The sequence below is a fragment of the Echinops telfairi genome, unplaced genomic scaffold, assembly GCF_000313985.2.
Source record: "Echinops telfairi isolate 266 unplaced genomic scaffold, ASM31398v2 ScPeMD7_29;HRSCAF=101, whole genome shotgun sequence".
NCBI lineage: Eukaryota > Metazoa > Chordata > Mammalia > Afrosoricida > Tenrecidae > Echinops > Echinops telfairi.
The window spans coordinates 4,223,262-4,237,284 of NW_022103926.1; the positions used below are offsets into that span (position 1 = coordinate 4,223,262).

At 45.9% G+C, this 14,023-nt stretch overlaps 3 protein-coding genes across 6 annotated transcripts in view; 1 reads left to right on the forward strand and 2 right to left on the reverse strand.

The window, feature by feature from the left end:
* Nucleotides 1–6,936, reverse strand: part of AP1B1 (adaptor related protein complex 1 subunit beta 1) — a 51,785-nt gene extending 44,849 nt beyond the window's left edge. For all 4 annotated transcript variants that reach the window (XM_004715319.2, XM_045289580.1, XM_004715320.2 and 1 more), the window contains exon 1: nt 6,838–6,936. The gene's annotated coding sequence lies outside the window, so the exon portion shown is untranslated. The remainder of the gene's footprint in view (nt 1–6,837) is intronic.
* Nucleotides 6,937–7,198: 262 nt separating this feature from the next.
* LOC123521632 overlaps nt 7,199–14,023 on the forward strand; it is a 15,330-nt gene continuing 8,505 nt past the window's right edge. Inside the window, exon 1 of the mRNA XM_045289671.1 lies at nt 7,199–7,258. The gene's annotated coding sequence lies outside the window, so the exon portion shown is untranslated. The remainder of the gene's footprint in view (nt 7,259–14,023) is intronic.
* Nucleotides 12,936–14,023, reverse strand: part of LOC115869492 (NADH dehydrogenase [ubiquinone] 1 alpha subcomplex subunit 12-like) — a 3,442-nt gene continuing 2,354 nt past the window's right edge. Inside the window, exon 2 of the mRNA XM_045289544.1 lies at nt 12,936–13,293. Coding sequence (XP_045145479.1) covers nt 12,936–13,293 — 358 coding nt within the window. The remainder of the gene's footprint in view (nt 13,294–14,023) is intronic.

Sequence of the window (14,023 nt, forward strand, 5' to 3'; positions counted from 1 at the left end):
CCCCAAATCACCTTTGTTGTCCCAATGGGTCTAGGAAAGAAGGTGGAGGAAGACCCTGAGTGATTTGTTCACCGAGTACATTGTGATTGCCATCGTCCTGGGTATGAAATCTCAAAAGCAGGTAGGGGGATTTCTCAATACCAGCAAGAGAGAATTGCCAGGAGTGGAGTGTGTCCTTTGGATCCTGCGATCCCTGCTTGTGGAGCCCCCTTGATCCAGGAGAAAGCTTTGACACGGAGGAGTGGCAGAGGAGGAGGAGCAGCAGCATGAGACGGAGCAGTATACGTCCCAGCTCACAGAGCAAGTAGAGCTGAGTGCTTTGGGTCTGACTTGTGGAGTGGGGTGCTTCTGGGCATCTAATGGGTGGAGAGCTGGGTTTGCTAATCCACGAAGCTGGAGCTGAGTGTCTTTGGGTTGAGGCTAATAGCAGAGTGGCATGCCCTCTGGACATTTATTAGCAGCCCCCAAAGAGCTTTGTAACACTGCGTGAGCTGGGCATCAGCCTGGACAAGGGGCTGAGAGCCGGGGAGAGGCCTGCCTGCAGGCACAGCAGAAGAGACTATCAGAACTGAACAACTGCATCCTGAGCATTTCCCACCTAATTGTATAAACTGTTAATTTCCCTTAATAAACCCCATACTCATGAGCATCGTCCCGTGTGTAAGTGATTTGTAGCCCCTTTGTGAAATCCTCCTGAAAACTCATTTACGAACAGAGAATTAGAGACAAAATCCAAGACTCACACAAGCTTGACTGTGCAGGAGCACCTGCCTGGCTGAAGGTAAGGATTTGGATGAGATTCAAGGATGGCCCTGGGGCCATAGTGTGTTAGAGCCCTGCTGGCAGAAGACCAGTGACCTTGTCAAATGACAATTCACATGCTGACCCCACTGATGGCTCACTTCCCCTTGAAACGTGCTCTTCACTTGGATTCCCTCTTCTCCACCCTGGAGAGTACCTTATACCTCTTCTCTGCTGCTCTCCCACTTGTATCTTTGGGGGTCTCATCCAGGACCATGACTGCCAACTCACAACTCTGCCTCGCTAAAGCCAAACTCTGCCCTGGACCCCCAGTTCAGACGTCTAAATTGCCTGATAACGCACCCATACTACTGTCTGTGTGGTTAACAGATAGTGCAAATGTAACCTCCTGCTGGCCTGCATCTAGTTCCTGCCACCACAATCTTCCAAGGTTCTCAAGGCCAAAACCTCAGCGACGCCCTTGACGACATACTGTCTCTCACAGACCACATCTAATTTATCAGCAAATTCTAGTGGATCTACCTTTAAAATGACTCCTCAGTCCATGAAGTGGCTTCACACCAGCTCCATCACCACCCGTGATTGACTGCCTGTTGAGAGGATTACAAGAGCCTCCCTACTTCCATGCTGTTCTGGACAACCCACTCTCAGCCATAGCCAATGCCTGCTCACATTACAGTCTAGGTGGGGACAGTGTCACGCCTCTGCTCAAAATTTTCCCAGCAGCTCCCCATCTTATTCAGTCCCAAAGCCTGACTCCCTGCCATGGTGGCATGGCCCATCTGGTCCTTATGAAACGCATACCCTGTTCTCAAACACCACCCCCCCTTTCATGTCCCCCTACACTTCTGCCTAGGGCCTCTGCATGTGCTATTCAATTTAGATAGTCCTTTAGATAGACTTTAGAGAGTTCCATGACTTGGTCCCTCGCCCTTTTTATGTCGTGACTGAAATGTCACCTTCTTATAAAGAATTTCCTGTCCACTTTATTTACAAGTCCCTAACCAATCCCCACCCCCCTTCCCTCCTCTCTGCCCACTGTTTCCTTCTGAAGTATTTATCACCTGTTGTTGGGGCCTTCACAGTGATTCTGACTCACAGCAACTCTATAGGGAAGGGTAGGATTGCCCCATAGTGTTTCCTAGGCTGAAATCTCTCTGAGCACATGCCACTGGTGGGCCCAAACTGCTGATCTTTCGGACTCCTACTTATGACGGACGTACACACCAAATCTTACTCATATTGTCAAATGTCTTCTGCTTCCATAATGTAAACTCCAGACAGACATGGATTCTATGTGTGTCATTCACTCCGAGATTCTTAGCTCAGACCTGGTAAACTGCAGATGCAAATAAATCCTTGATTGACTTGTGCTAACCTCTCCTCTTGGGAAAATTCGTTTTGTAAACTGTTATCAAAAAATTGCTCTGACTGCCTACACCCATCCTTACAGCAGGACGGTGGGTTCTGAGGCCAGAGGGCAGCAGACCTTAGAGATCAAGGTAAGACTCTGGCTTTCACCGAGGGAGCTGAGAGCCACTGTAGCACTAGAATCTCTAAATCTGATTTAGGTTTGTAACAGGCTCTGGCTGCTATACCTGTTGGCTTCTTTCATAGCTTACACATTTTTATACCCATTAATCTTTTTCTATTTCTTTTTTACCTTTCTCCTCTGTTAAAATGTAATAAACTCCCTAAGAGCATAAACTGTGTCTGGCTTATTTACTTATCATCACACTTAGGGCTTCAAATAGTGAATGAATTAATTAATGAATACATTCTGGACTAGGTTTCTTCCTAAATATCTTGACATCCAGCCACCTAGACCTTTGAGGTCAGAGAGTGTAGTCTTCAGAAGCAGACCAGAGTTGGCTTGGATCAAAGTCCTTCATTCCACTCTCAGTGTACTTAAGATTCTAAAAGTAATTAAGTGTTGTAAAATCCACAAGCCACCCAGAGCGCGGCTGTGCAGGGGCCGGAAACATTAATGTCTTGTGTTTTGAGCTTTGGAGATCTGATATTCAAACCTGCCACCTTCCAGCTCAGAGTCCAGAGGAGGTGGGGCTTTGAGAAAGCAGGGACTAACATCTGGAATGGTGAACTCTGGGTAGCATTCTCTCACTTTAACTAGAGGCGGCCTCCAGACTTCAGGGAGACCCTCAAGATAGAGGTCAGCAGTGAAGTCCAAGGGTAAAGGCCCAGAGAACGTGAGGTTAGGTTTGGGAGTCCAACTCCTGGAACTGTATGGCAGTGCCCCCTCACTGTCCAGCTTCATTATGAAACAGGAGGTAATCAAAGAACAAAGAATTAGGAAGGGGGTGGCCACAGCAGTGACCAAAGGGCCTTACTGAGGGTCTACACAACATAATGGGCAGGATCAGATCACAAGTATAAAATGAGAATTAACATGGTACCTACCTAAAATGAGAATTAACATGGTATCTGCCTCCAAAGTGTGCAAAGCCACAATGAGTCAATGTATGCAAGTGCCTAGCAGTGGCCTGTGTAAGACGTATTCATCGATGCCACTATGATTGCTACAGAGAGCTTACCACATGCCTGGCTCAAGGCTCTTGGCGCTCAAATTCAAATACACTGCCAGTCAGTTGATTGTAAATCAGGGCGACCCAACAGGACACAGAAGAACTGCCCCTTTGGGTTTCTGAGACTTGAAAAATCTTTACAGGAGCAGACAGCCTCACCTTTCTCCCACAGAGAAGCAAATAGGTCTGAACCACTAACCTTGCAGTTAGCAGCTCAATGCGTACCCCACTGTGCCACCAGAGGTCCTTGCCTAAGTCTCTGGAGACCCTGGAAGACGCTGGTGACTGGCTAGTTCTCCAGTCAGTAATCTACCAGGAAGACAGACAAGGGACCATGTGCAAAGTGCTTTGGATTCCTTATGGACCAGGGAATGATCACAATCCAGTGCGATATTCATTCATTCACCAAATATTCACTGAGCACCTACCATGTGCCAGACCTTTCACTAGATGCTAGAGAAACAGACGGGTCCATGCCAAGGACGCAGGAATTAGAGGTGCTTACTTGAAAAGTCAAGGCGCCCTCGTGGCACTGTGGAGTAAGTGCTGCTTGCTACCCTGGAGAACAAGGAGGCGATCTGCCCTGTAAAGACTAGCAGTTTCAGAACCCCTATAAAGGGCCGCTAGGAGTAGGATCAACTTGATGGCAGTGGCTTTTGGCGTAGATTACTTGGAAGACAGTCAAATAAACCATCATATCCATTGTGATTGGAGCCACAGGGCCTCATGGAGGGCCACCTCGGCCTTCAAGGGAGGGTGAAGATCAAATAGCAAGCACTAGCAGTGGCCCAGCAAAAGTACTGGGAAGTCAGCAGGAGCGGGGAAAACAGGGCACAGTGCTCAGGCACAGGAAACAGCACAAAAACAGCAGAATGAAGGTGGAGCGTGCAGAGAAGCAAGCAGCTGAGTTTGACCCTTAGGAGGAGGTGGAAATGTGGGGCAGGAGAGTACAGAGGCCTGACTTCCCAAAAGGTCTGAATGCCACACTAAGAAGCCTAAGTTTGCACCTGAGTGTAATGGAGTGCCACTGGGGGCTTTTCAAGTAGGCTTGTTTTCTTTCAAAAAGAGGGCTCTCCACCTGCCTGTGTGAAAATCTCAATGGAGTCTTTTGGTCCCTTCTGTGTGAAGAGATAGAGAACAGAAAGATCAGCTCTGGGCTATGATAATTTATCAACCATCTATCTTGAGCAAAATGAGCCCTGACATGTAGCGGGTTGGTATAGCAGGTTGTGTGTTGGGCTGCTAACTCTAAGGTCAGCAGTTTGAACCCATCAGCTGCACTGAGGGAGAAAGAGGAGGCTTTTCTTGTTCCCCAAAAGACTCCCAGCTTTGGAAACCCTATGGAGGGGTGCAGATAAATCTATTTTAGGGCAGCCGGGTGGGGTTGATCTTAGGCAAAAAGACCCATTCAGAAAAGGAAGCACCATCAAGGAGCGGACCCCCCCTCAGGTTTCAGAAACATAAAGCGCCAAACACACACCCAGAGAGCTCCTGCTCTTGGCTGGCCCACCGAGGCTTTGGTGCCAGCAATGGAGCTTTTTGGGGAAGTCAGCAGTCAAGGCATGCAAGATGATGACTAGAAAAAGATTAACATCCAAGCCCACAGCCAGCAGGCCAACAGACAGCACTTGTTGGGAGAGACTTTGAGGAAGTGAAACAAGCAGGGTCCGAGAAGTCCTGCACACATAGAGGTCTCTGTTTTCAGGGGAAGTAACGCCCCACCAACCAGGGTTGGCAGCCTTCCTCAAGCACAGCACCCCACCTGACACCCACCCCCCAGCATCAACTGGCCTGGGCTAGACACTGATCACAACAGCAGGCTCTGTGTTGGGCACATTGTACAAACACCCTCACTTAACCCCCAACAGCTACCAGTGGGGTGGGGGCCCAGGATTATTTTAGCATGAAAAAATAAGGTCTAAGTCTACATCACACGTGCAATGAGCAGCTGAAATGAGGATGGCACCCAGGGCCACGGGACACAAGCCAACCAATGTGAAAGATGGGATTCTGTGCCTCATGGCAGGGTTTAAGTGATCAGGAGAGTCTAGTGGGCAGGGAATTGGATGCTTGGCACTCTGCTCATATTCCTACCACCTGGCAAATCGCTTCATCTCCAACCCTCTCTTGGAAGGAAAGGATAAAATGTCAATATTAAGTTTCTGGGAATTCAATGAAGTTAGGGGAACAGCTCCTGGAGGCTAAAAAAAACCAAAAAAAACCCCCAAAGGCACTATAGTAATATTTATATTACAACTTTGTTCAGAAGCTTAAGGTGGAATTCTTTGCAGGCTCAGCAAGGTTTATACCACCCAGGCCTGGAAAGGGAGACAGCAGGCCTTTCTCCTGCACTGCTGGGAAAACAGGTAGAACTGAAGTAAGTGAATGACTACAAATGGATAAAAGCTAAGACTCAGACTCAGAGCCTCGTGCTCTGGTCCCCAACCACCTCTTTATCTCCCAAGCCAGAAGCCATGGGACTGGCACATTTTCCAAAGAGGTACAGCCCTTTAGCCAGAAAACATTCTTCTACAACCTAGGGCCAAAGGATCCTGTAAAGGTCCACATGGCTGCTCTCTCTCTATTCTGAGAGGCGGGCTGCTCAACCACCCATAAGAGAAGTTCCTAATTTTCTTAAATTAGTTCGTTCCCCGGGTAGGCGGTTTTATGTCTCACAGTTCTTAAACTGTCAGGGAAAACTTCCACTCTTGCCCTGCAAGGTGTAGGACTCATCCTAAGGTGAGTGGATCAGGGGCAGAAAAGCACCTCCCATGACAGGTCGGGTGAGAAGCAAGAAGGCGACATCTACGCATGTTGTTGTCACGGTGATCCAAAATAAATGAAATGGCAGCTGACAGTATCAAGCTGCCCCAGCACCCAGCCCTGCTCCGACCTCTCTTCAAAGGCCCCTGAAAGCCTAGATGGGAGTTTTGGTACTACCTCTGTGCCTCAGTTTCCTCACCAACAAAAAGAACAACAGTGGCAGACCCTGGCACAGGATTGGGGTCAATAACCCACGGTGATCATCCAGTGATCAGGGCGACCATTCAGTAACTCAGCATTAGGATAGTGGGGTCTTCACTCAGTCCAGTTGTCCCTGAAGCGCCACCAGAACCAAATGTCCAAATGCCCAGGAGGCACAGGGCCATGTCTTCCTTTCTATTTATTTTTTTCTCCTTTCAAGCCGTGGCAAGGAGATAAGGCCCTGAACCGAGGGGGCCTTAGGCTGGTCTTGGGGATCAGGGTCAAAAGCCAGGGCCCAGAGAGGCGCTTCCCCTCCAGCCGGGCGCGCGCCCCGCCGGCTGGAGTCTGGAGACCCCGTCCGGCTGCGGGCCTCGGGGGCCGCGGTGCGGGCTGGCGGCCAAGGGACGCGAATGAATGAACCTGCAGCCCTTCGGCCTCGTACGGTCTGGGCAGGGCCCTCGCGTCTCCACGAGTGCCCTGTCCTCTCCGTGACCTCTGACCTCGCAAACCCTTCACCTCAGACCCCCGACCCCATTCTCCGGGCGCGCCGGGCCCCCCGCTTCCTCACCGGTAAGACCACTGGTTCCTGGCGCCACAGCTCGGCTCGGCTCGGCAGCAAAATGTCCGCGGCCTCCGCCTCCCGCTCGCCCGGCGCGTCCCTGCCGCTGGCCGCTCCGAGACCCGTGGCTGTCACCTGCCGGGCGGAAGTGAGCTGCCCGCGTGAGGGAACTTCCGGTGGACGCAAGATCTGGGGGCGGGGTCAAGCGTGCTCTCCGGGCTGTGGGTGGCGCGCGAAGGCGGGGCCAGGAAAGGGGCGGAGCCGTCGGGAAGAAACTCTGCTGCAGTCGTGGCGCTGCTCCGCGGCATGAGGGAGACGAATCGATTCTGGAAATGTTGAGGGCCATCGCTTTCTTCCTGGATTACCGATGAGAGAACGGAGGTCCCGAGAGATCACTCAACTTGTGAAAGGAGGAAGCAGAACTAAAGCTGTAAATCGAGTCCAGGTTTTACTGGGTTGCCGTCGATTGCAGGCCTTAGGGAATTTGCGTCCAAGGGAACAACCAGAGCCTCCACTAGGAACCCTGGTATTGTAGTGGGCTAGCGTTCTGCTGCTAACCTTACAGTCTTCAGTTCAAAACCCCTAGCCCCTGTGAGGGCAAAAGACGAGGTTTTCTACTTTCAGAAAGATTTAGTCTCACAAACCCACAAGGGGCAGTTCTGCTGTGCTGTGCTATGTTGTGCTGTACTAAACTATGCTATACTGTGCTATGCTGGGCTAAGCTATGCTATGCTATCCTGTGCTATATGCCATGCCATGTTATGCTATGCTATGCGTCGGAACCGATTGAATGGCAGTGAGACATTTTCATCTAAGGAGAAGTTCATAAAGTCTTATTTCCCCTTTTGTTAGGTCTAGTGGGATCTTGCGAGCAGCACACCTGGCATGTAATATAAAACTACTCTTTCTTGTTTCCTGTCTACTTCAAAAATGAATTTGAAAATGCTCTAATTTCTGTAGTCCAGTTAACAGTATTATACCAATGTCCACTTCCTAGGTTTGACATTTGGGGGTCTACATCATGTAAGGTACATAACCAAACTCACTACCACGGATTCAATAGCGACCCCCTGTGAGATTCCAGGACTGTAACTGTTTACTAGAGTAGAAAGTTCAGTCTTTCTCCTGTGGAGCTGCTGGGGGGTTTGAACTGCCGACCATGAGGATTGAAGCCCAACATGCAACCACTACACCACTAGGGCTCCTGTAGGGTATATATATAAATGATTACAAGCTTAAAGGACATTATCCTTTAATCCTGTAATCATTTCAAAGTTAAAAAGAAATTGAGGCTTATTAAGGGTGTAAAATGATGTTATTGCTTGACTAATGCCAGCCAAAGTATGTTTTGTAATTCCTAACCTCTATTCTTATAGAAGGAGCCCTGGTGGCTAAGTGGGTGACTACTGAGCTAACTGCAAGGTCAGCAGTTAGAAACCACCACCCACTTCTGGGGAGAAAGATGAGGCTTTCTACTCATGTAGAGTTACAGTGTCTTCAAACAAGGAGCCATCTAAGTCAGGCATCAGTGTAAGTGCACATAGAAGAAGCACATCAGTCTATATTCCCAAGATTGTAAATAATAAAATACAAAGGAGGGAATTTAGCAGAGTTTAAATTGCAAACACCTCGTTTGCAGAAGGCTAGGAATGACAGTGGAAGCCCCAAATCCATTTGCAGGGTCCACACATGGATTAAGCTTCCCGATTATCTGCTCTGACCATAGGTGAGGGATGTGAATATCCTTATTAGACAGAGAGCATTGTATAGTTAATTTTGGCAGGCACAGTTAGATTAAAATGTAATATTTCATCTCCCTTTGGACCCATTTAAAATTTGTTCTACTTTTTAATGTTTCCAGTTTTCTTTTCGATTGAGGTCTTTCTGTTTTACTTTGTTATTGTTGTTCGTTTTTTAAAAATTGTTTTATTTTTTAATTGTTTTTCAGTATATGAAATCCAGGATGGGTAAACCTATAGAAATAGTAACTGCATTAATTGTCTCTTGGGAGTATGGCAGTGAAGGGTGGGAGGAAATGGAAAACTTATAACAATGAGCACAAGAACGACTAAAATGTTCTCAAATTCGTTGTGGTGATAATTGTACAACTCTTCTTAATATGATTGAGCTATTGAATTGTAATTTGTGAATTTATGCCAACAAAACTTTAAAATATAAAAAAGAGTTACAGTCTCTGAAGCCCATAAGGGCTACTTTGCTCTATAGGGCCACTTTAAGGAGGAAACGACTTGATGGTAGTGAGCCTGGCTTTGGTTTAGAATTATGGAAAGGATCCCTAGTGGCACTGTGGGTTAAGCACTGGGCAACGAACTGCAAGGTCAGCAGTTCAAACCCACCAGCCTTGGGGGAAATATGAGGCTGTCTGCTTCTGTAAAAGACTTACAGTCTTCGAAACCCTGTATAGGGGCTGCTAACTACAGTCTTGAAGTACAATGTTGTCTATGATACGATTATATCTGTTAACTTTCCAGGAAACCCAATCAATACAATTATTATTGAGCTTTGTGAACCAACCCCAAAATCTAGTGGTGAAGGATTCTACCGAAGTGTCTCTGCCGATCTGACTGCCTCGCAGGACTGAGGAAAAGCTCCTAAGCTCGCACCAGTCAGACCCTGAGCCTCATGATGGGCAAAGGAGACCCCAGCAAGTCGCGGGGCAAGATGCCTTCTTCATGTGGAACTCCGGGCAGAACACAAGAAGAAGCATCTGGACTCATCAGTCAACTTCACCGAGATCCCAGAAGTGTTCTGAGAGCTGGAAGACCATGTCTGCAAAGGAAAAGCCGAGGTTTGAAGATACGACCCAAAGTGACAGAGCACACTATGACAGGGAGCTGAAAAGTTCCTCCCAAAGGGGATAAGAAGGGAAAGAGCGCCAATGCCCCCAAAGGGCCACCATCTGCTTTCTTCCTGTTTTGCTCTGAACACCATTCAAAATTCAAAAGTGAACACCCAGGCCGCCCAGTGGGGATACTGCAAAAATATTGGGTGAAATATGGTCTGAACAATCAGCCAGAGATAAAGAACCATCTGAACAGAAAGCAGTCCATCTAAAGGCGAAATGACCAAAAAAAAAAAAGCATCGCTGCCTATCGTGCCAAGGGGTCAAAAGTGGAGCAGATGAAGAAGAGGCTTCCAGTAATAATGTACGTAGTGCGTGTGTGTGCTCAGGCAATTGCTTAGGTAAGAATGTGAATTCAAGTGCAGCTCAATACTAGCTTAAGCATAAAAACTGTACAGAATTTTGTATAGCTGATAAGATTCTTGGTAGAGAAAATACTTTTTTTTAATTGCTGGTTGTAGCTTTTTGAGGGGCTACTATAGAGTTAGATCTTAAGGATTCTGATGTCAAATGTTTCTAAAATATTTAATGGTTCTTTAATTTCTTGACTAATGTATGGTAGCACAGCAAACTTGTAGGATTCATATCAATAGTAAAGTTTGGGTTTTAGGATGTTTCCTTTGGTTTTCAAAAATCTGTAATAAAATTATGGAGATTAAAAAAAGAATTCTACCAATGACTTCAGTCAGAAATTGATCAAACATGCAATCAAGATGCATTGATAATTATTGGCAATTGGAACACAAACGCTGGAAACAAAGAGGAAGAAACAGTAGTTGAAAAACGTGGACTTGGTGATGGAAACACACCTGGAGCTCACATGATGTAATTTTGCAAGACCAACGACTTTTCACAGCAAACACCCTTTTCAACAACCTAACAGGTGACTAACTATACATGTGGACTTCTCCAGATGGAAAGACAGACATCAAATTGACTACATCTGTTAGAAGAGACTGTGGGGAAGCTTAATATCAGCAGCTAAAGCGAGACCAAGAGCTGACTGTGGAAAAACCATCAATTGCCCATATATAAGTTCAGGTTAAAGCTGAAGAAAATTAAAACAAGTCCATGAGAGCCAAAATATGACCTTGAGTCTATCCCGCCTACATTTCCAGAACAACTCAAGAACAGATTTGCTGCATTGAACACAAATGACAGAAGACCTGATGAACTGTGGCAGGACATCAGGAACATCATTCATGAAGGAAGTAAATTGTCATTTAAAAGACAGGAAAGAAAGAAAAGATCAATGTGGACGTCAGAGGAGACTCTGAAACTTGCTCTTGATTGTAAAGTAGCTAAAGTAAATTGGAGAAATGATAAAGTCAAAGAGCTGAATAGGAAAATTGAAAGGGCAGCTTGAGGAGACAAAGTCAACTGTTATATTGAAATGTGCAAAGACCTAGAGTTAGAAAACCAAGAAAAGGAAGAACCTGCTGGCATACCTTAATAACCTGAAATAACTCAAGAGAAATACAAGCCTCAAATAGCAATCTTGAAAGATTCTATGGGCAAAATATTGGACGACGCGGGAAGCATCAAAAGAAGATGGTAAGAATACACAGAGTCAAAAAGAACTAGCAGACATTCCACAATTTCAGAAGGTAGCATATGAGCCAGAACCAATGGTGCTGAGGCAGAAGTTCAAGTTGCACTGAAAGCATTGGCCAAAAACAAGGCTCCAAGTTGATGAAGCACTGGATGTACTTTCTAGTCTATGCCAGAAAATTTGGAAGACAGTTACTTGGCCAATTGACTGGAAGAGATCCATATTTGTACCCATTCCAAAGAAAGGTGACCCAACAGAATGCTCCAATTGTAAAACAATATCATTAATATCACATGCAAGTAAAATTCTGCTGAAGATCATCCCACAATGGTTGTAGCAGGACTGTAGCAGGATTGATAAGGAACTGTCAGAAGTCCAGGCCTGACTCCAAAGAGGACATGGAACAAGGGGTATCATTGCTGATGTCAGATGGATCTTGGCGGAAAGCAGAGAACACCAGAAAGATGTTTACTTGACTATGCTCATTGACTATGCCAAGACATTCAACTGTGTGGATAATCTTGAAATGAATGAGAATTCCAGAACACTTCATGGTGCTTATCAAAACTTTATATATAGATCAAGAGGGAGTTGTTCAGCCAAACAAAGGTAATACTACATGATTTTAAATCAAGAAAGGTGTGCATTAGCCTTGTATCCTCTCACCACACTTATTCAATCTGTATGCTGAGCAATTTATCAGAGAAGCTGGATTATATGAAGAAGAATGAGGCATGAGTATTAGAGGAAGGCTTATTAATAACCTGCAACATGCAGATGACACAACCTTGCTTGCTGAAAGTGAGGAGGACTTGAAGCACTTGCTGATGAAGATCTAGGATTATACCCTTCAGTATGGATTACAACTCAATGTAAAGAAAATCAAATCCTCACAACCAGGTGACATCATGATAAATGGAGAAAAGGTTAAAGTCGTCAAAGATTTTGACTTGCTTGGATCCACAATCACTGTTAATGGAGACAGCAATCAAGCGATCAACATATGTGTTCCATTAGGTAAATCTGCTGCACAAGACCTCTTCAGAGGATTGAAAAGCAAGGATGTTACTTTGAGGACTAAAGTGCGCCTGACCCAAGCTATGGTATTTTCAATGACATCATATGCATGTGAAGGTTGGACACTGAATGAAGAAGATGAAAGAGGAATCAATGCATTTGAGTTGTGGTGCTGAAGAAGAATATTAAAAGTATCCTGGATTGCTCAAAGGACAAACCGACCTGTCTTGGAAGAAGTGTGGCCAGAGTGCTCCTTAGAGGCAAGGATGGCGAGATTTTGTCTTCGTACTTTGGACATATTGTCAGGAAGGACCAGTCCCTGGGGAAGGACATCCTGCTTGGTAACGTGTAAGGGCAGCAGAGAAGAGGAAGCCCCTCAAGGGAATGAATTGACAGAGGCTGTACAATGGGCTCAAGCATCGGAACCATTGTGGAGCATGGTGCAAGATGGGGCCGTGTTGCCCTCTGTTGTGTTTGCTATGAGCTGAAACCAACTTGATGGCACCCAACAACAACAACATTGTCAATGTAGAGAACTGACGCGGGAGAAAGATGAGACGTTTTTGTTTTTGTTTTAGTCCAACACTTTCAATCCAGTTATTAGCAAGAATCAAGGTGCATTTACAAGAAAAGCTTTTTTATTTTTTCCCCCCACCTGTGTGGTTTTCATGGGCGTTACTTGTAAGGTGTTGAGGATGGGACCCACTCCTGAATCTTCTTTCTGGTGGTGGAATAAGGAACATAGTGTCTAGAAGGCCACTCATGTTGAATGTATGGTTGGCCTAAGGGCACCATTCCCTTGATGCTACCATCCACATCCCAGAATGCATTTCGGCCATTCATTTCAGAAACATCGGTGAGGCCAAGAAACTGCTTATTGGCTTCATAGTATCTGTTGCCATATTTGTCTTCCCCCACTAATGTACCAACCCTTACATCATTTGCCGTAAAGGAAACGCTTAAGTAGCCTTGGAGGCCGCCGTGGCCGCCCGTCTGCTGCAGCGCACCTTTCGGGACCAGCAAGTACTCCCATCTTGGCCGGCCAGGTGAGGATTCTCCCCCAGTACAGAGTTACAGTCTCAAGGGGGTGGGAGATAGGGAGGCGAGGGGACTTCAGGAGTGGACTGTGACGGCGTGAGGGAGCACTAGAACGGATCCTGATTACACAACTCATTTTAAAGGTGATTTGGCCATGGGGTGGGAAAATGTTTTAAAATTGATTGTGGTGATGATTGCACAATTCTTTTTTTTAAAATCATTTTATTAGGGGCTCATACAACTCTTATCACAATCCATACACACATCAGTTGTGTAAAGCGCATTTGTACATTCATGATTGCATAATTCTTGATACGATCGAACCATTGAACTTTTGAATGGTATGACATGTGGATTAGGTGCCAATAAAAATGTGAGAAAAAAGAAGAAAGAAAGAAACCAGCGGCTACCATGGTGAAGGAGGAAGAGTGTTTGCTTAAGGGGCATTGAGTTTGTGTTAACGATGGTGGACGAATCTGGAAAAGGGATATAATAATAGTTGCACAACATGAAGAGTATATAATCAACAGCACCAAATTCTACATGCGGAAGTTGTTGAAATAGGGAATGTTTGGCTGTGTATATATATATTTTTTGAGTATCTTTTTTAAAAATCATTTTATTAGGGGCTCATACAACTCTTATCACAATCCATACACACATCAATTGTGTAAAGCGCATTTGTACATTCATTGCCCCCTCATCATTCTCAAAACATTTCCTCT